General features: G+C 28.6%; 1 protein-coding gene across 4 annotated transcripts in view; it reads right to left on the bottom strand.

The window, feature by feature from the left end:
* The window catches only part of Srp54 (splicing regulatory protein 54), an 88,226-nt gene that overhangs the window by 16,717 nt on the left and 55,214 nt on the right, over window positions 1-16,295 (bottom strand). For all 4 annotated transcript variants that reach the window (XM_067283544.1, XM_067283542.1, XM_067283545.1 and 1 more), the window contains 5 exons: window positions 13,620-13,720; window positions 8,080-8,235; window positions 7,102-7,277; window positions 4,494-4,624; window positions 998-1,271 (listed from right to left, as the gene is read on the bottom strand). In XM_067283544.1, coding sequence (XP_067139645.1) covers window positions 998-1,271; window positions 4,494-4,624; window positions 7,102-7,277; window positions 8,080-8,235; window positions 13,620-13,720 — 838 coding nt within the window. The remainder of the gene's footprint in view (window positions 1-997; window positions 1,272-4,493; window positions 4,625-7,101; window positions 7,278-8,079; window positions 8,236-13,619; window positions 13,721-16,295) is intronic.

Below are 16,295 nucleotides of genomic sequence, written 5' to 3'. Positions count from 1 at the left end.
CCAATCAGAATGGACAAAAAGGAGAGAACGGAGATTGAAAATGCTGATCTTGAAATGGCACTCTGCGAGAGGACTCTCCGAGAAGTTTCGGAAGCAAGAAGACGTGTGTCAATGCACGGAGTTTTCCGTACCTGTGCCTTCCAGAGAGCCGTGTCACCGATGCCAGCTGATGATTCTCCTCACCTGCTGCTGCCCTGGGGCCCACCATCATGCAACTATAGAGAAAACCAACTTCAACACAACGAACGTTCGAACATTTACTAGTTGAAAGAAACTTTGTGCATAGCATAAGTTATTTCATGTTAAAATAAACAGTTTTTTTTGTAAGATACTTGTCATCTGAGTCTCCTCCGCCACACCCACACACAAACGACCCTAGATCATCCTGATAAGGGATTAACAATCCTCCCCTTAAAGTCAACAAACTTACAGTATGAGTGATTTTTTTCTCCAAAATTTGTGTTTGAGTACTGAGATACCATTGTATTTTGTTCGCCATTTTTACGAATAATTACTTACCTAATGATTAAAAAGAAGTTTAATAACACTTACTTAAAAATGTTTATTTAAACTTCACTAAATATGATGATTAATCTAAAAAGAAAACAGTGACAGTCTTAAGGGCTAAAGTTTGAAGACAAATGACGACAACACCTGGTTGATAGAAAATATAGGACAAGGAAGAAGAAAATTGCATTATCAGTTTTTGCACTATCAAACCCTACAAAAGGCACAAAACAAATTGAAAATTTCAATATTCTAAAATCCATGAGCAAATCTGAGACAATGAGCATTCTTACTTGAATAAGAAAATAACAAAAAATTAGAGTTTGCACTTAAAAATTGTGAACTTTTGTATAGAGGATTTTAGAAATTCTTGAACTGTGTTAGAGTGAAACCACATTGTATGGGAGATTTCCCCAATTTTTAAACCATGTTAGAGCAAAACCACATTGTACGAGGGACACCTGTAATTGAATGAATAATAAATAACTACCTGGATCGAGATCTTGATTTATGCACTTTAGATCTTGAAGAAGAATGATGACCAGGAGAACGAGAATGCCTTCTGTTATGAGAATGGGATCGGTGTAATGGAGATCTGTGATGGGAACGTGATCTAGAACGTCTACTCGAACGAGACCTGTGATGAGAGCGAGAACGAGATCTCCTACGAGATCTCGATAAAGATCTGATGCGAGAACGCGAACGAGAACGACTTCTACTTTTATCTTTCTTCTTCTCTTTTTCAGCTAATTCTGAAATTAAAACTGGAAAATTCAATAATACAAAAGTCAATTAGTCATGAACCTCTGGACATTTCCAAAATTATTATTATTTTTTAAATTAATTGACAATATTAACTAAAGTCAAATTCAATTATAATAAAAGAATGAATATAAATTATATTTATCTATTAAGATTAAGTGCCGAACTATCATGTCATTACTGAAATGTACAGTACATGTGAATATAAAGCAATGAATAATTATTGGCTGTAAATTTGTAATGCCAAATCATCACCTAATTTAATTTATTTTTAATCTAAGCAAGTGTTTAAAATTCTATATCATATGAAATCAATCTATTAAAATTGTTTTGATTGAGAATGGCATTCAATGTAATTATACAGTAGCAGACCAATTATCCAACTTCCAGAAATCTATTTTTGAATTTGGCAGGCTATAGCACAGCTGCTTTGTTTTGGTTTATACGTCACATGGATTACACAACACTAGTTCCACTATGTTCTTTAATTTTCATCCCAAACGTTACACTATACATAGTATTCTATATTTTAAAAAAATTAATAAAGATCAAACAGATCCTGCTTTAGAAGTATATTAATTTGTATCTGTTAAACAACAGAAAATTAAGAAAAAAATATAAAATAAATATGATTTCAAAGTATAAATTTAGCTTATGTCCAAAAAATCTACTTTCAAAAACTGGATTTTTCTGGACACAGAAAACATAATTTCAAAAGAAAAAATTTATTAAATTAGCATAAAACATCATCACAATTATAGACATGGTACCAAGTTCTACCCAAAAACAATAAAAATAATGACTTCTGTTGACTATTTGTATTAAAAGTAGTGACAAATAAGTAATTTATAAGTGATTGTGATCAAATTTTATGAATTTAATTTGCTAAAAAAGTAAAACTTGGATTTTTTTTCATTAATAAGTTGATTTCATATCAATTATTCTTAATGTCTAATTATTTAATACAAAAGATTTAAAAGGTACAAGGAGAAATCTGTCCATATCCAACACCTTTACCCTTCCTTTTTACACGTAACATTCTTTACACATACCTAAACATATATTCTTTTATTACTTTCTCTAACAAATTAAAATTTACATTAATTAAGTACTAGATAGTAGATGATATTAAACTGACCATTGTAATTTTATCATTAAGAATAAGGCCGCGACTCCACTAGCCGTAAAAGGGCCGTAAAACCCCTCACCGTAAAAGCTTTTAATCACGTGACCATGATATTTTACGCCTGAGCAGGTCGTAAAACCAATGTAAAAGCGAGTTGAACACTGCTCAACTCGCTTTTACAGGGCGTAAAATATCATGGTCACGTGATTAAAAGCTTTTACGGTGAGGGGTTTTACGGCCCTTTTACGGCGAGTGGAGTCGCGGCCTAAATTTTACATTAAAAAAAAAACAGAACTATAACAAAATATTAACATTACAGTGGTTGAAAGAAAAACAATTTCATATTTTTAAACAAATACTAAAATGTTGTGCAATGTAAATATAATGGTAAATTAATAGTAATGAAGTATTTTCATTCCTAAAAATTGGTCATATAGTAACACAGTATTAATATTACAACAATGTTAAATAAACCAAATGATTTTACAATTTAAAAGTTCGTATTATATTATTGATTGATCAGTTCTCACTAACCAGAAAACCATCTCAATTAGCCTACAACATATTTACAGCTTTTTTTTTATTTGGTCAATGATGATTTTATATTCTGTCCACTATTTTTTTTTAGCTTTATATAATCCTTTGTTTCTTGCTCAGCTTTGTTTCTGGATAGTGCATGCCCCTTCAAATATTATATTTGCAGTCTTCACTTCTGCAAAATTTTTTCTCTACACCTGTTTTCAGTCTGTTCTGGGCTTCAAGAAAATTAGAACATTACCACTAAACTGATTAATGTTCCCATTATTTCAATTTTAGACATGATATCATGATATGCTGCTTCCAGAGTTGTTCTTATGCCAAGTTGAGCTTATTTGATCTAACAAACAAGACTGATTTACACTTTTGTATGACCAACAGATTTAAATAATTAGATGGAGAAAGCAATATATTTTAGTAAATATTAAAGCTTAATATAACACAAAAAACCAGCACCTGATCACTCGCTGAGAGGTATTTATTCTTAACACAAACGTTTTCAATCCAATCAATGGATCATCATCAGGTAAATTAGAACATTACAAAAAATAGAACAACAAGTTCAAAATACAAAAATATAATGGCTAACCAATAAGTAACTAACAGCACAATAACGTTTCTAAATATCGAAAAATTAATAAAAATGCTGCTAAAATTAAAAATAAAGAAATAATATATAACAAACAAATAGTGTATACAAAATATTAATACCTCTGCCTTAATAAACAAATTAATAACACTAAATGTTAACACTGCTTAATAAGCTGTACAGAGTTTTTCATTTAACTATACATATTAATAAAGCTACTGCTCTTATTTGAAGTTTACAACTGCAAACTTCCATGCGGATTTGTATACACTATTTGTTTGTTATATATTATTTCTTTATTTTTAATTTTAGCAGCATTTTTATTAATTTTTCGATATTTAGAAACGTTATTGTGCTGTTAGTTACTTATTGGTTAGCCGTTATATTTTTGTATTTTGAACTTGTTGTTCTATTTTTTGTAATGTTCTAATTTACCTGATGATGATCCATTGATTGGATTGAAAACGTTTGTGTTAAGAATAAATACCTCTCAGCGAGTGATCAGGTGCTGGTTTTTTGTATTATTTTCTGCTGAGCACGCTGTAAGTTGCTTAATATAACAAAACAAATATCATCACGTGAAAGGCTAATTACCAACTTTGTTAACTATGTAATGCTCATGTATGGTCTCTTCCTGCCCAATAACCACTCAGAACATCTCCAATGTAACAATAAAAAACTGAATTATTAAACTCATAAGATAATTTTGAAACTATCACATGTTGTTATAAAAATATTATAAATTAATGCAAAAATATATAATAAAACAGTTACTGTTTCAAAATTTTAAAAAAGTGGTTTTTAGTGACTAATTACCACACCTGCAATTATCAAATAGAAATTTTTAACAAATTTAAAATCCATTACCAAATTAAGAAACAAATTTGATTGAATATTGAATTAAAAATAAGTAAACACATATGCACATAAAAAAATATAATATTACTGAAAGAAAATTAAACAGCAACATACCGGGTTCTATTGCAGCTGTTATTAATGACTGTGCTTCTCTGACTCTCTTCATTGCTTCTTCAATTTCTCTTTGCGCTGCTTCAGAACTTTTAGCTTGAGGTTTAACAATAGCATTATTTGAATGATTAATTCTGAAAATATTCTATAATTAATAAATATTGATATAAGATTTAACATCACCAAACATCAATGATGAAAAGTAGCAACTAATTAATGATAAATATCAACCAGAGATTTTTGAGAAATGAATCCAAAACTTTGTCAGCTGAAAAAAAAAATCCAACTTTGTAATTACAGCAATTTTAGTAATTTTTAATAGTAACATTAAAATCACATGTACAGTACAGTACTGTAGCTCCTACCATCATCTCTAATATCTGATTTTACAATTTAGGAGCAAATTAATAAAAAAAAACCCAGCAGCTGCTATTTTTCCATCTTTGAAATTCAGTAATGCAAGATATATCTGGTTTAATGACTTTTCCTGTATTTTGAATATTTCTGAGAATTTACAGCTTACCATTAAAAATTAATTTATCTGACTGACATGTGGATATATATTTGCACAAACTAAAAATAATGACACAAACTAAATATTATATTTTAGTTCAATTTATTTTCCAAAATGCTCTAAGTAATATTTATTCTAGCTACAGATGAATTCTTTAATTCTTTGAAAATAACAATTACTCAAATATTTGAATGAAATTATATGGACATAATATAATACACAAGAATTAGAGTGTAATCAGTGAAATTAATAATGATGAAAATTCTAATTGCTTAATTTTGTAGTTAATTTTTAAAAACTTCATTTTATAAGAAATGAAATAAACTTTAAATAAACATTATATATATATATATATATATTTTTTTTTTATCAGCATCTTTAACCTTTCTATTTTTACTAAATAATTTCATCATGTCACTTCTAAAAATTTTGATCTGAAAATACTTTTATATGATTTTTGACTTACTCAAAGTTTTCACTTACTTCATTTAAATAAGTTTGAACAAACAAATGATAATTAGATGTGCAATATCTGGCTAAATTCTGATCAAAACTATAAGTAAGAAAAATTTAACTATTAAACTTCTTTTGTCAATTTGGTGACAAGATAAACTTCCATTCTGATGAAAAAAGTTGCTCTTTTATTAACCAAAATTAGTTATTATAGCTACTTTACATTACTCAATTAAATATTATATAAATCTAAATAATCTCAATAATTATTATTTTCTTTTAACAACACAAAGCAATCCCCTAATAAAACTTAATAATAAACATAATAATTTATCATCATAAATTTAAAATTGTGTTAATTTTAGTATTTTTTTAATTATATAATTCTTTTATATAATTAAAATTTACTAAAATGTTTATATGATAATTTAAAATGACTGGAGTAATAAAAAAAAAACAACTTGATAATAAAATGATAATTTAAAAATATTTAAACAGAAATGCTGTTGATATAAGCATGAGAAATACATGAGATGAAATGGAATCTTGAAGGAAGACATCATCTGCAGCAGAAAATAAATTTTGCTTTTTAAACATTAAAATATGGTCAAAATATTAAAATTTGATTTAATCTAATCTTGAGTATCTCCTTTTTTACACTGATGATTTAAACTAGTTTTGCTGTCTGATGGCATTTTTTTAACACTGTAAAAAAATGCACACAATTTCCAATCTAATGACATTTCAACCTCATATATTTTAAGTTTATAAAATTCATTTTTTATTTTATTTTTTTAAATGAAATTTATTATTATAAATGCATTTACCAGCAGATGATGATAATATACTTAGGTATAGGTAGTAGGTACTTAGGATTAGGTAGTACATACATGGTGTATTTTTAGTATACGATTATAACAAACTGTATACAACTCAATAAACGTCATTTTTGATTAAAGCTTGCTCTTTATATATATACATTGTTATTTGAAATGCAATTAGTTAATTGTCAGAAAGCATATAAACTGTATGTTCAATATTTTAAAAACAAAATATAGAATTTCATAATTATAACTATAAAAAAGTTTTGTACCATAGATAATCATTTATCAACTATTTAAATATAATTTAAATGACCAATAAATGATTATTGGAAATTACATAATATATCCAATCAAAAAATTTTTATCACTGAAATCTTGTTTGTTTTTGCAATTAATTTTCAGTCTTATAAAGCTCTAACTCTATTTGTAATAATTGTATTATTATATACATATTTTTGATTGCATTTGGTACAAATTGATACAAACACTGATGCATGTTACAAATAACAAAAGAAAAACAATGTAATGTGTTATTTACATATAATTTGTTTTTAATTTGGAATTTAAATATTTATCATTCTATTCATATGCAATTTTAGAATTATTTTTGTCATTACAAATTGAATAAATTGTTGTTAAAAAGCAAAAGATTTTGCATGTAATTATGTAATTTTGTACTTTCAATATATTTCAGTAATATATTTTATTTGATACTTTTATAGTATTTAAAAATTTAAGAAATTTTATTGTTAATTATATTATTAAACTATTTCCTTATTATAATAAAAACAAAAATGAAATGCATTAAGTAAATAATTACTTTAATGGACGTCCACCAAATATCACTCCATTATATTGAAGTGCATTTGCAACAGAGGTTTGCTCTGTAAATTCAACAAATGCAAATCTTGTTGGTTGTGTTTCGTCTCCTGCCATTCTAACATATTTCACTTCTCCAATTTGATTAAAAAACTTCAAAAGACCTTCAGCAGTTACCTAAAAATTAAAAATTTTTTTATGATGTATTTTGTTCATTAATTTTATCAAAAATTCTGAATAAATTATGTATCTACATAATAAACGTTAAATAAATTAGTTTTCATACTGTACTCATACTCAGTGATCATAATTGAAAATGCCTCTATTCAATACTATCTCAAGAGATATTTAGCAGTCCAAATGCAATCAAATTTGGTAATGGCAACATTTCAGAATATGCAGAAGACACTTCTATAAAAAAAAATTTTGCCACTACAGCATTTTGAATCTTAATCTATGTGATTTTCAGTTGAGAGACTCTTCAAAATGGGAACTGCGGTGAGCAATATGTTTGCATTGCTAAGTACTCTGCATAGCATTAATATCTTGTACACATAAAATGCTTGTTACATGCAGTGTCGAAATTGCTGTAGTGGTGAGCTTTGGTACAAATATATTTTTTTTTTTTTTTATGGAAATGCCTTTTACATGTCCTAAAACATCACTATTCCAAATCTGATTGCACTTGGACTGCTAAATCTCTCTCTAAACAGCATTGATGATACTTTAATCACAATCACATGGTTTTTTTTATTCAAACAAAAAGTTAGTGTACAATAAACATTTCTCTTCAATGAATATATTAATAGAAATTACTGAAAATGCTAATTCACTACGTTTACTTATAATTAGCTATAAATAATCTATTCAAAATGCCAATTATTACATCAAACTTAATTTTATCTAAGTAAAATTACTAGAAATGTTAAAAGGGCACAAAAGTATCTAAATTTTCTTCATAATTATCATAAATACATACTGTAGAATCTAAATTTCCAACATATACTGTTCTTCTTATTTCTTCAATTTTAGTAGGATCCATGTTTGCTGGTAAAGGTGGATATTGTGGTAGCCCTAATGCAGTTAAATGAGGATCAATAGTTGTAATCACCTGAGATCCTCCTACACCAGAAACCTGAAAATATTAATACCATATTAAATAAACCAGCAACAAGTTGTTCAATTTTTCCGGCAACATTTAAAATTTTGTAGCACCATCTGTTATCATATTTTATTAAAACAACTTTTATACTTTTAACTATTATAAAATTGCAAAAAGCTTAATTTCAAGAGTAGGGATGAGTTTTATAAAAAAATTTGTAAATGCTAATAACAAGTAAAATTGTCATTAAGTTCAACTATACTGGGAATGCATACGACCAACATTACCTCCCCCACTTCCTCAACCTTCAATCATTAAAATTTAATAGCATCAATCCCCCTAACAAACAAACCTCTCTGCAAAATTTCAGAAATTTTGGACAAATAGCAAGAGTGTTATTAGGTTTCAAACAGGGTGAACAAAATCATGACACACACACATACAAACATCCATACATACAGAAATTACTCCCATTTTTTTTCATTTTTTGCATTTTTTGACATTTCAAGGAGTCCTAAGTCCAAAAATGTAAAAATCTTGGAAGGGATCATTTTTTGACTAATCACCATATAAGAGCTGAGAAAGTAAAACAAGTAAAAATATATAGTAAAGCATTAAAAATAAAATAGAATTAAATATATATTTTTGATCAATAAATAAATCTTGTTAATAATACCATTTATTTGTTTAATTTAAAAAAATCATGAAATCAAAGAAAACGATTTTTCAATTTATCCTTAATAAGATTTAATTAATTCAAAGTTTATTAACACCACATTATAAAATATTAAATGTAATTACCTATCATATTTTTATTGGATATTTACTGTTTAAATACTAATTGTATTTTTGACTGAAATTAATGATGATAATATTCATCATATTACAATTCATATGCAAAAAAATTATATATACAGTAGAGCATTGATTATCTGACTTAATTGGAGACTGGGGTTGGCCGGATAACTGAAAAGTCAGATAACCGAAAAGTATGAAAAAATACATTATTAGTATAGTGTATTAGGCCTAGTTTAAATACTAGCCTCCCTTTCATGGTCGAGCCAGTGCTGCCAGCTAAAACATGCAAAAATTTAACAAAAATAATATTAAAGTAGCCAAGACATAACCAAATATTGTAGCGCCACATCACTAGCGGACATTTGAATTTGCCGACTAGAATGCGGTCGGTTAACCGATAAGTCAGTTAATCGGGGGTCCGATAATCGATGCTCTACTGTATATATATATACAGGGTGGGCCAACGAAAACGAAACGGCAGAGTGTTCGTTTTCGTCCAAGCAAATTGCTCGGACAGGTCGATTTTATTCTCGAGGGGACATCTTTTGCAATAAAGTTTTTGCAATTCTGAATACAACAGACAACAAAAAATTTTAAAAACTCATTTATTTTGTATTAACTAAACAAACATTTATTTTGAAAAAAAATGTTTGTTTAGTTAATATTCAGATTCGCAAAAACTTCATTGCATAAGATGTCCCCTCGAGAATAAAATCGGACTGTCCGAGCGATTTGCTCGGACGAACACGAACACTCTGCCGTTTCGTTTTCGTTGGCCCACCCTGTATATACACACACAGTAGAGCATCAATTATTTGAATCAATTAGGGACTAGGGTTGTTTGGAAAATCAATTTTTCAGATGACCGATTATGTACAAAAAATATATTAACCTATCCCATATTGAAATTCGTTCAAATCCTGGCACGTCCTTAAGTACCCTCTCATGGTCGTGCCAGTGCTGCCAGCTAAAACACACACACCAACAAAAATAATATTGGAATATTGGAGTAGCCCAAGACATAGCCAAAGATTGCAGTGCCACAGCACTAACAGAAGTTTAAATTTGCCAACTGGAAAGCTTTCGGTTAATTGGCATTTTGGTTGATTGATATTTGGATAATTAATGCTCTACTGTATACTAAAATTTTATTTCTTTTAGCTTTTACTCTACGATATATATTCGTACAGTAGCATCTGAATTAACTGACATATAAAAAAAAACAATAGACTGGATAAAGGAATCTTATCTTATGCAAGCTGTATTTCAAAATAACTAAACAATAAAATGAAATGCTTATAAAAACATTAACTTAATTATTTTCAATCAATCTTAAAAACATTGAAATAAATTAATCTGTTTATATGTTCTAAAAATAAAACCCAAATGAAGAAAAATAAACCAAAGTTACTAATTTATAAAAAAAATTAAATTCTATTTGCAGTTTTTCTCAGAATGTTTTCTACTTTATTGCTTATAAAACTTTGCAATGGACATTTGTTTTTCAGAGTTTTTCTTCTTCAAAGAAATATCCCTTTATTAAATAATCAAACACTGCACAATAATCAATATCCAGCAAGAAGAAATTACAAAAAAAGTAAATGTTTTTTATTGTGTTTAACGAGCATAGTCAGACTAACTGACCTTCACAGTTGAAATGCTGCTTTATCTTCTAAGAAAGAAGATAGCAACAATTCCATGTTTAAGGAATATGCTCAGATGGGAACTATGAGTATTATTATTATTAATAAGTATTATTGCTTGACACTTACTTGCAGATGTATAATTTTTCAATCAAAGACATTTAAAAAACATCTTTGATTGTTTTAAAACTTATTAGGAACATTATTATTTTACAATTTTTTTTTCTAATTCCAATATAATTATTCTTGTAAATTCAACTTCAGGTACTTGATTATCCAAAATAATTGTCTGATGTATTAAATATCTGTTGCAGTTTAATAAATAATTCTTTGTGGCGTAATGTTTAAACTTCTCGTAAGTGTATGGATTCCCCAATCTTATGTTTACAGAATTCATGCACTGCTTCTAATTTATCAATCCTTAAATTTCTGTTTGTTTTGTGTTTATTAATCTTGTTATTTGTCTCATAACAACACAGATTATTATTAAGGATTGGATATATATATACAGGGTGGGCCAACGAAAACAAAACAGCAGAATTATCGTGTTCGTCCAAGCAAATCGCTTGGACAGGTCGATTTTATTCTCAAGGAGGACATCTTTACAAATAAAGTTTTTGCGATTCTGAATACAACAGACAACAAAAAATTTTAAAAACTCATTTATTTTTTATTAACTAGACAAACATTTATTTCAAATAAAGTAACAAACATAAGAAAAAGTTATCAAGTATTCAATAAATGTTCAAATTGAGCACCACTAGCCTCATTACAATAATACAAATTGTACTCAAAACAGTTTCTTACACTTCGGAAAGTTTCAAGTGTTATTTGACAACACTTGTCTATAATTCTTTGTCGTAATTCTTCAAGAGATCCTGGTTTGGTTGCATAGATCTTACTTTTTAAATGTTCCCAAAGAAAAAAATCTAGAGGACTAAGATCTGGGGATCTAGCCGGCCATTCTATAGGACCTCTATGTACAATCCAATGCCCAGAAAAAGCCGTGTTCAAAAACTCTGTAACTGGTCTTGCATAATGGAGGGGGGCTCCATCTTGTTGTAAAGGAAGGCAGTCTTCTAAGTATCGGTCGTCATGTTCGACAATATCAACAAGTAATGGATGTACAGTACAGTACAACACTTTCAAGTAAATCTAAATAACTTTCTCCTGTTTGATTACCATCTAGGAAAATGGGGCCAAGTAGTCGATCACCAAAGATTCCGGCCCACACATTTAGCCTTTGCAGAGTTTGGCTATGAACTTCATGAAATATGCTTGGGTTATTATCTGACCAATATCAACAATTGTGACGATTAACCATTGAGTTTAAAAAAAACTATTATTAATTTTTTTTCTTGCATATGTGGTCTAGCTTAAAAGATTTTTTTATGTTTGTTAATAGTTTGTGTTACTTTTTTCCGAAATAAATGTTTGTTTAGTTAATAAAAAATAAATGAGTTTTTAAAATTTTTTGTTGTCTGTTGTATTCAGAATCGCAAAAACTTTATTGAAAAAGATGTCCCCCTTGAGAATAAAATCGACCTGTCCGAGCGATTTGCTTCGACAAATACGATAACTCTGCCGTTTTGTTTTCGTTGGCCCACCCTATATGTTATTGAACATGTGATTTTATTTGTAACTGACTTGTGCGCACTTGTGTAGGAGGTGCATAAGTAAGTCAATTACATAATTCTAATGTGTTTTGTGGCATCATAATTTTAAAATCGCTTGTGTCACCTATTGTTGCATGTTTATCTCCTTCCATCTACAAACTGTGATATAATAGATGTTAGTTTTGTTCACAACAGAAATAAAAGTGAGTATGCATTTAAACCTAAATATTTTAGTGTATATTAATGGTAGTTTTAACATGCATATTACAAATTTCAGGCATTTTAATGTACAGTATATATAGCATATATATATATATATATATATGCTATATATACACAATTCTCTGAAATATTTAAAAATTTAATATTGATTTAATAAATATAACATTTATAGTCATTTTTTAATTCAATTAATTCACAGGATTTTGAGAATTTGAAAAATGAGAGATTTTCTTTTCAATGCAATTGCATTTGTTTGTGGGACTTTAAAAATGCAAGTTCAAATTTAAGACATCTGACTTTTGTACGCATATCTGTAATTGAATGGCAAATTGATATTTGTCACATGAACTGTACATATGAAAAAAAAATTCACTGCAAACAGAATGTGAATCATTTCATCTGAAAAAATAGCACTTGCAATCATGCAATGGAGCTATGAAGTTTATAAAGCACTTATTTAGTCCCCAAAATGGTCAACTTTGCAAAATATGCAGTAGAATTCTTATATGCAAATTGCAAAACTCTTAATTTGATCCACTTGGATCTAAATTGTGTATATATTGAAATTTCAACATTGTAACATTTAATGAAAAAATGCATTATGCATGAATCATTACTTATTATTATGCTAAAATAATTTATAAGGGGTGAAAAAACAAATTCTTATATATTCTGTCAAGTTGAAAAATCATCTTAAATTTAAGATAACAGCCTTCATATCATTTCTCAGACAAGAAGACAAGACAACAAATTATTTTTGAATTAAAATAAGCTGAAAGAATTACATGAAAGCATAAAACATTGGCCAAATCCTTTAGTGATGCATTTACTCATTTCACTAGTCTTATTTCAACCAAGGAAAAACACTTAAGGTAGAGACAGGATGCCTCAATTGGATCACTAAATGTTGAGAATTTTAGTAAAAATAATAATAATACAAATGTTAGCAGATAATGTTATTAACTATTACAATTACAGGAAAATCTTACAAGATTCTATTGTATTCATATTTTATGAATAATTTGATAAATAATTCTTAAAATAATAGTTATGTACCAAATTTGTTATTTTTAGAATTATTCAAGTTGCATGTTCCAAAATAAAAAAATATCATTAATATCAAAATTTCAATACTTACAACTTGATTCATTAATTGACTCTGACCAGAATTAACCATTCCAGAAACATTTGGAGAAGGTGAAGCTATAGCCATTGCTTTTGTTTCATCTGGTATAATTCCTGCAAAAACAGTCTTATTAAAATAAAATAATTTTCTTTAAATTTTAATTAAAAAAAAAAACAAAAATTTAGAATAGGTCAAACGAATAATTAGCAAATATCTTTATCCATAAAATATTTTGTAATACAAATTATTATTAAACAAATTAAAATTATTATGGAGACATCCCTAAAGACAGATCAACAAACTGATAATCAGATCTAATAATTAATAGATAACTACTATTTTTTTAATGACCTGACAGGTATTTTTGTTTAAATTTGTTATTAATGTATATAATTAGTACAGTGGGTGATTGGTTAATGAACAGTTTGAACTGTGAACAAATCAGATAATGAACGCTTTTGCGAAAGATTTTTATATTCAGACAACAAACACATGTTCGGATAATGAACACCCGACAGAACATACACAAGAAGAAGCAACGCTGCATTTAAGATTTGTAAAACTATATTTTAATCTATACCTGGTTTATGGAACGAGACTTTTACAGTTGTATACATAACTGTTTTTGCACTGGTTAATTTCTGTTCTCTGAATTTTTATAAGTTCTTTTCTGAACTTTTTATTTAAAAAACTGATATTATGGAGCCTAAAAAGAATGGAGTGTCAACAACTATGTTCATTATAGAAACTAAGCGAGAGATAATAGCCAAGGTAGAGAGTGGGCAGATGTCTGATATTGTAGGCAGATGACTTCAACAGGTCTACAGTACATATAATCTTAGCTAAGAAAGATATAATCAAAAAGACTCAAGCAGATAAAAGAGTAACGAAAATCACATCTGAGAAACAAAGATATGCCATCCATGAAAAAATGGAGAGATTGCTTTTAGTTCATTATTACATGTAAATAAACATGTAAGTAAGAAAGCATATAATTTTTTATTTACTTTTTGGGGTCCCCAGAACGAATTAATCAAATTCCCATAAAATTCTATGATAAATCAATAATCAGTTAACAAATAATTCGGATAGCGAACATGGTCTTAGAACGGATTATGTTCATTAACCGATCACACTGTAATATATTGAACAAATTTTTTTATAGTTTATATAACTAGAATATTTTAAGAATAATTCCATCAACACAGTCATTAGAACATGTAACTATTATAAACATAAATTTAGTAGCATAAACAAGAAAGGAAAATACATTTACATTTTTCATATATGGTTATGCAGAAAGAATTTGAAGAAAAATCTTGATTTTTTAAAAAATATTTAGTTTAATTAGTATAGTCAACTACATAATACATACTTAAAGTATGAGTTGATTGTCATCAAAAATTTCATGACAATGATAGCTTTAGTGATTTTCTTAATTGGATATTTATTTTATTTTACTTTAATAAGGTATGTGCTAGAGACCGCCAGGTGGCGTCAAGTTTAAACAGCGCTTTGCTTTGGTTCTGGTTTTATTTTCATATTTAATATATTTTCCACCTCTTTATTGACAATTGTTTTTTCTTATTTTGGCTTCTTAACCGTTGCTGTGCATGTGAGTACCAATTTCTGTTCTTACTTCGTTGCTAGACAACCTTACTGTCGACCACGTGGCTTGGTGAGTTAGCTAAGCCTAATCTGCAGCACGATGCCGGGGCGCAAATCGAAAGCCACCCCAGAAAACGTGTCTGCAACCTTAAATGAAATATCGAAACTTGGATTTACGGAAGTCATCAACCAACTTAAAAGTATTTATCAGCCCATAGTGAATAAACGCCCACTTAACCAACAAGAAAGTTACACAATAGATCAGTTAATACAAAGAATAACTGACATTCACTTATGCTGTTTAGACAAATACAATGTGGTACAAGAAGATATAGTTAAACTACAAGAGGATAAAATTCAACATCAATCACAACTAAAATCATATGCAAATGCTGTCAAAGCTTCAAGAGAAAAAGTTCATAACCAGCCTGGTCAAGCACAAAAAAGGGAGACATTAATATTAACTCCAGGGATTAAAAACTCACAAGTGGACAGAAATACTGTCAGAAGTCACTTAGAAGCTGTTCTAAAACCAGCAGCCAATGGTATCAGGATCGACTCCTGTCTAGTGCAGAAAGATGGGAAAGTCAGCCTACAATTACCCAACACTGCCAGTGTCGATAAAATTATTGATCTCATCAATAACAATCATGACTCTGAATTCAAATTTTCGGCAAGCAAGAAAACTAAGAGAAAGCCTTTAGTTCAAATCCACCATGTGTGCTCTAACTTAAATAAAGAGGAGTTGATTAACACTGTCACTGCACAAAATGACAACTTAAAAAATATACTAGAAGAAAAAGATCAAATACTACAACCACTATTCTCCTTCAGATCCAAGGCAGACTCTGCTCAGGAAAAAACATGGGTTTTCTTGACCTCACCTCAAGTTCATCAAAGTTTACTGAAAAACAGAAGGGTGTATATAGGACTTAGATCTCATCAAGTCCTCAACTACTTAGGAATCAAACAATGCTACAACTGCTGCAAATTTGGTCATATTGCTTCAAAATGTGTACCGGAACAACCTGCCTGCTCACACTGTGGTGTAGAGGGTCACAGCTATAGAACCTGTATGGA

This window comes from Centruroides vittatus, unplaced genomic scaffold (assembly GCF_030686945.1).
Source record: "Centruroides vittatus isolate TY-2023 unplaced genomic scaffold, ASM3068694v2 contig_990, whole genome shotgun sequence".
Classification (NCBI taxonomy): Eukaryota; Metazoa; Arthropoda; class Arachnida; order Scorpiones; family Buthidae; genus Centruroides; species Centruroides vittatus.
This window is presented reverse-complemented; position numbering and strand designations above follow the sequence as displayed.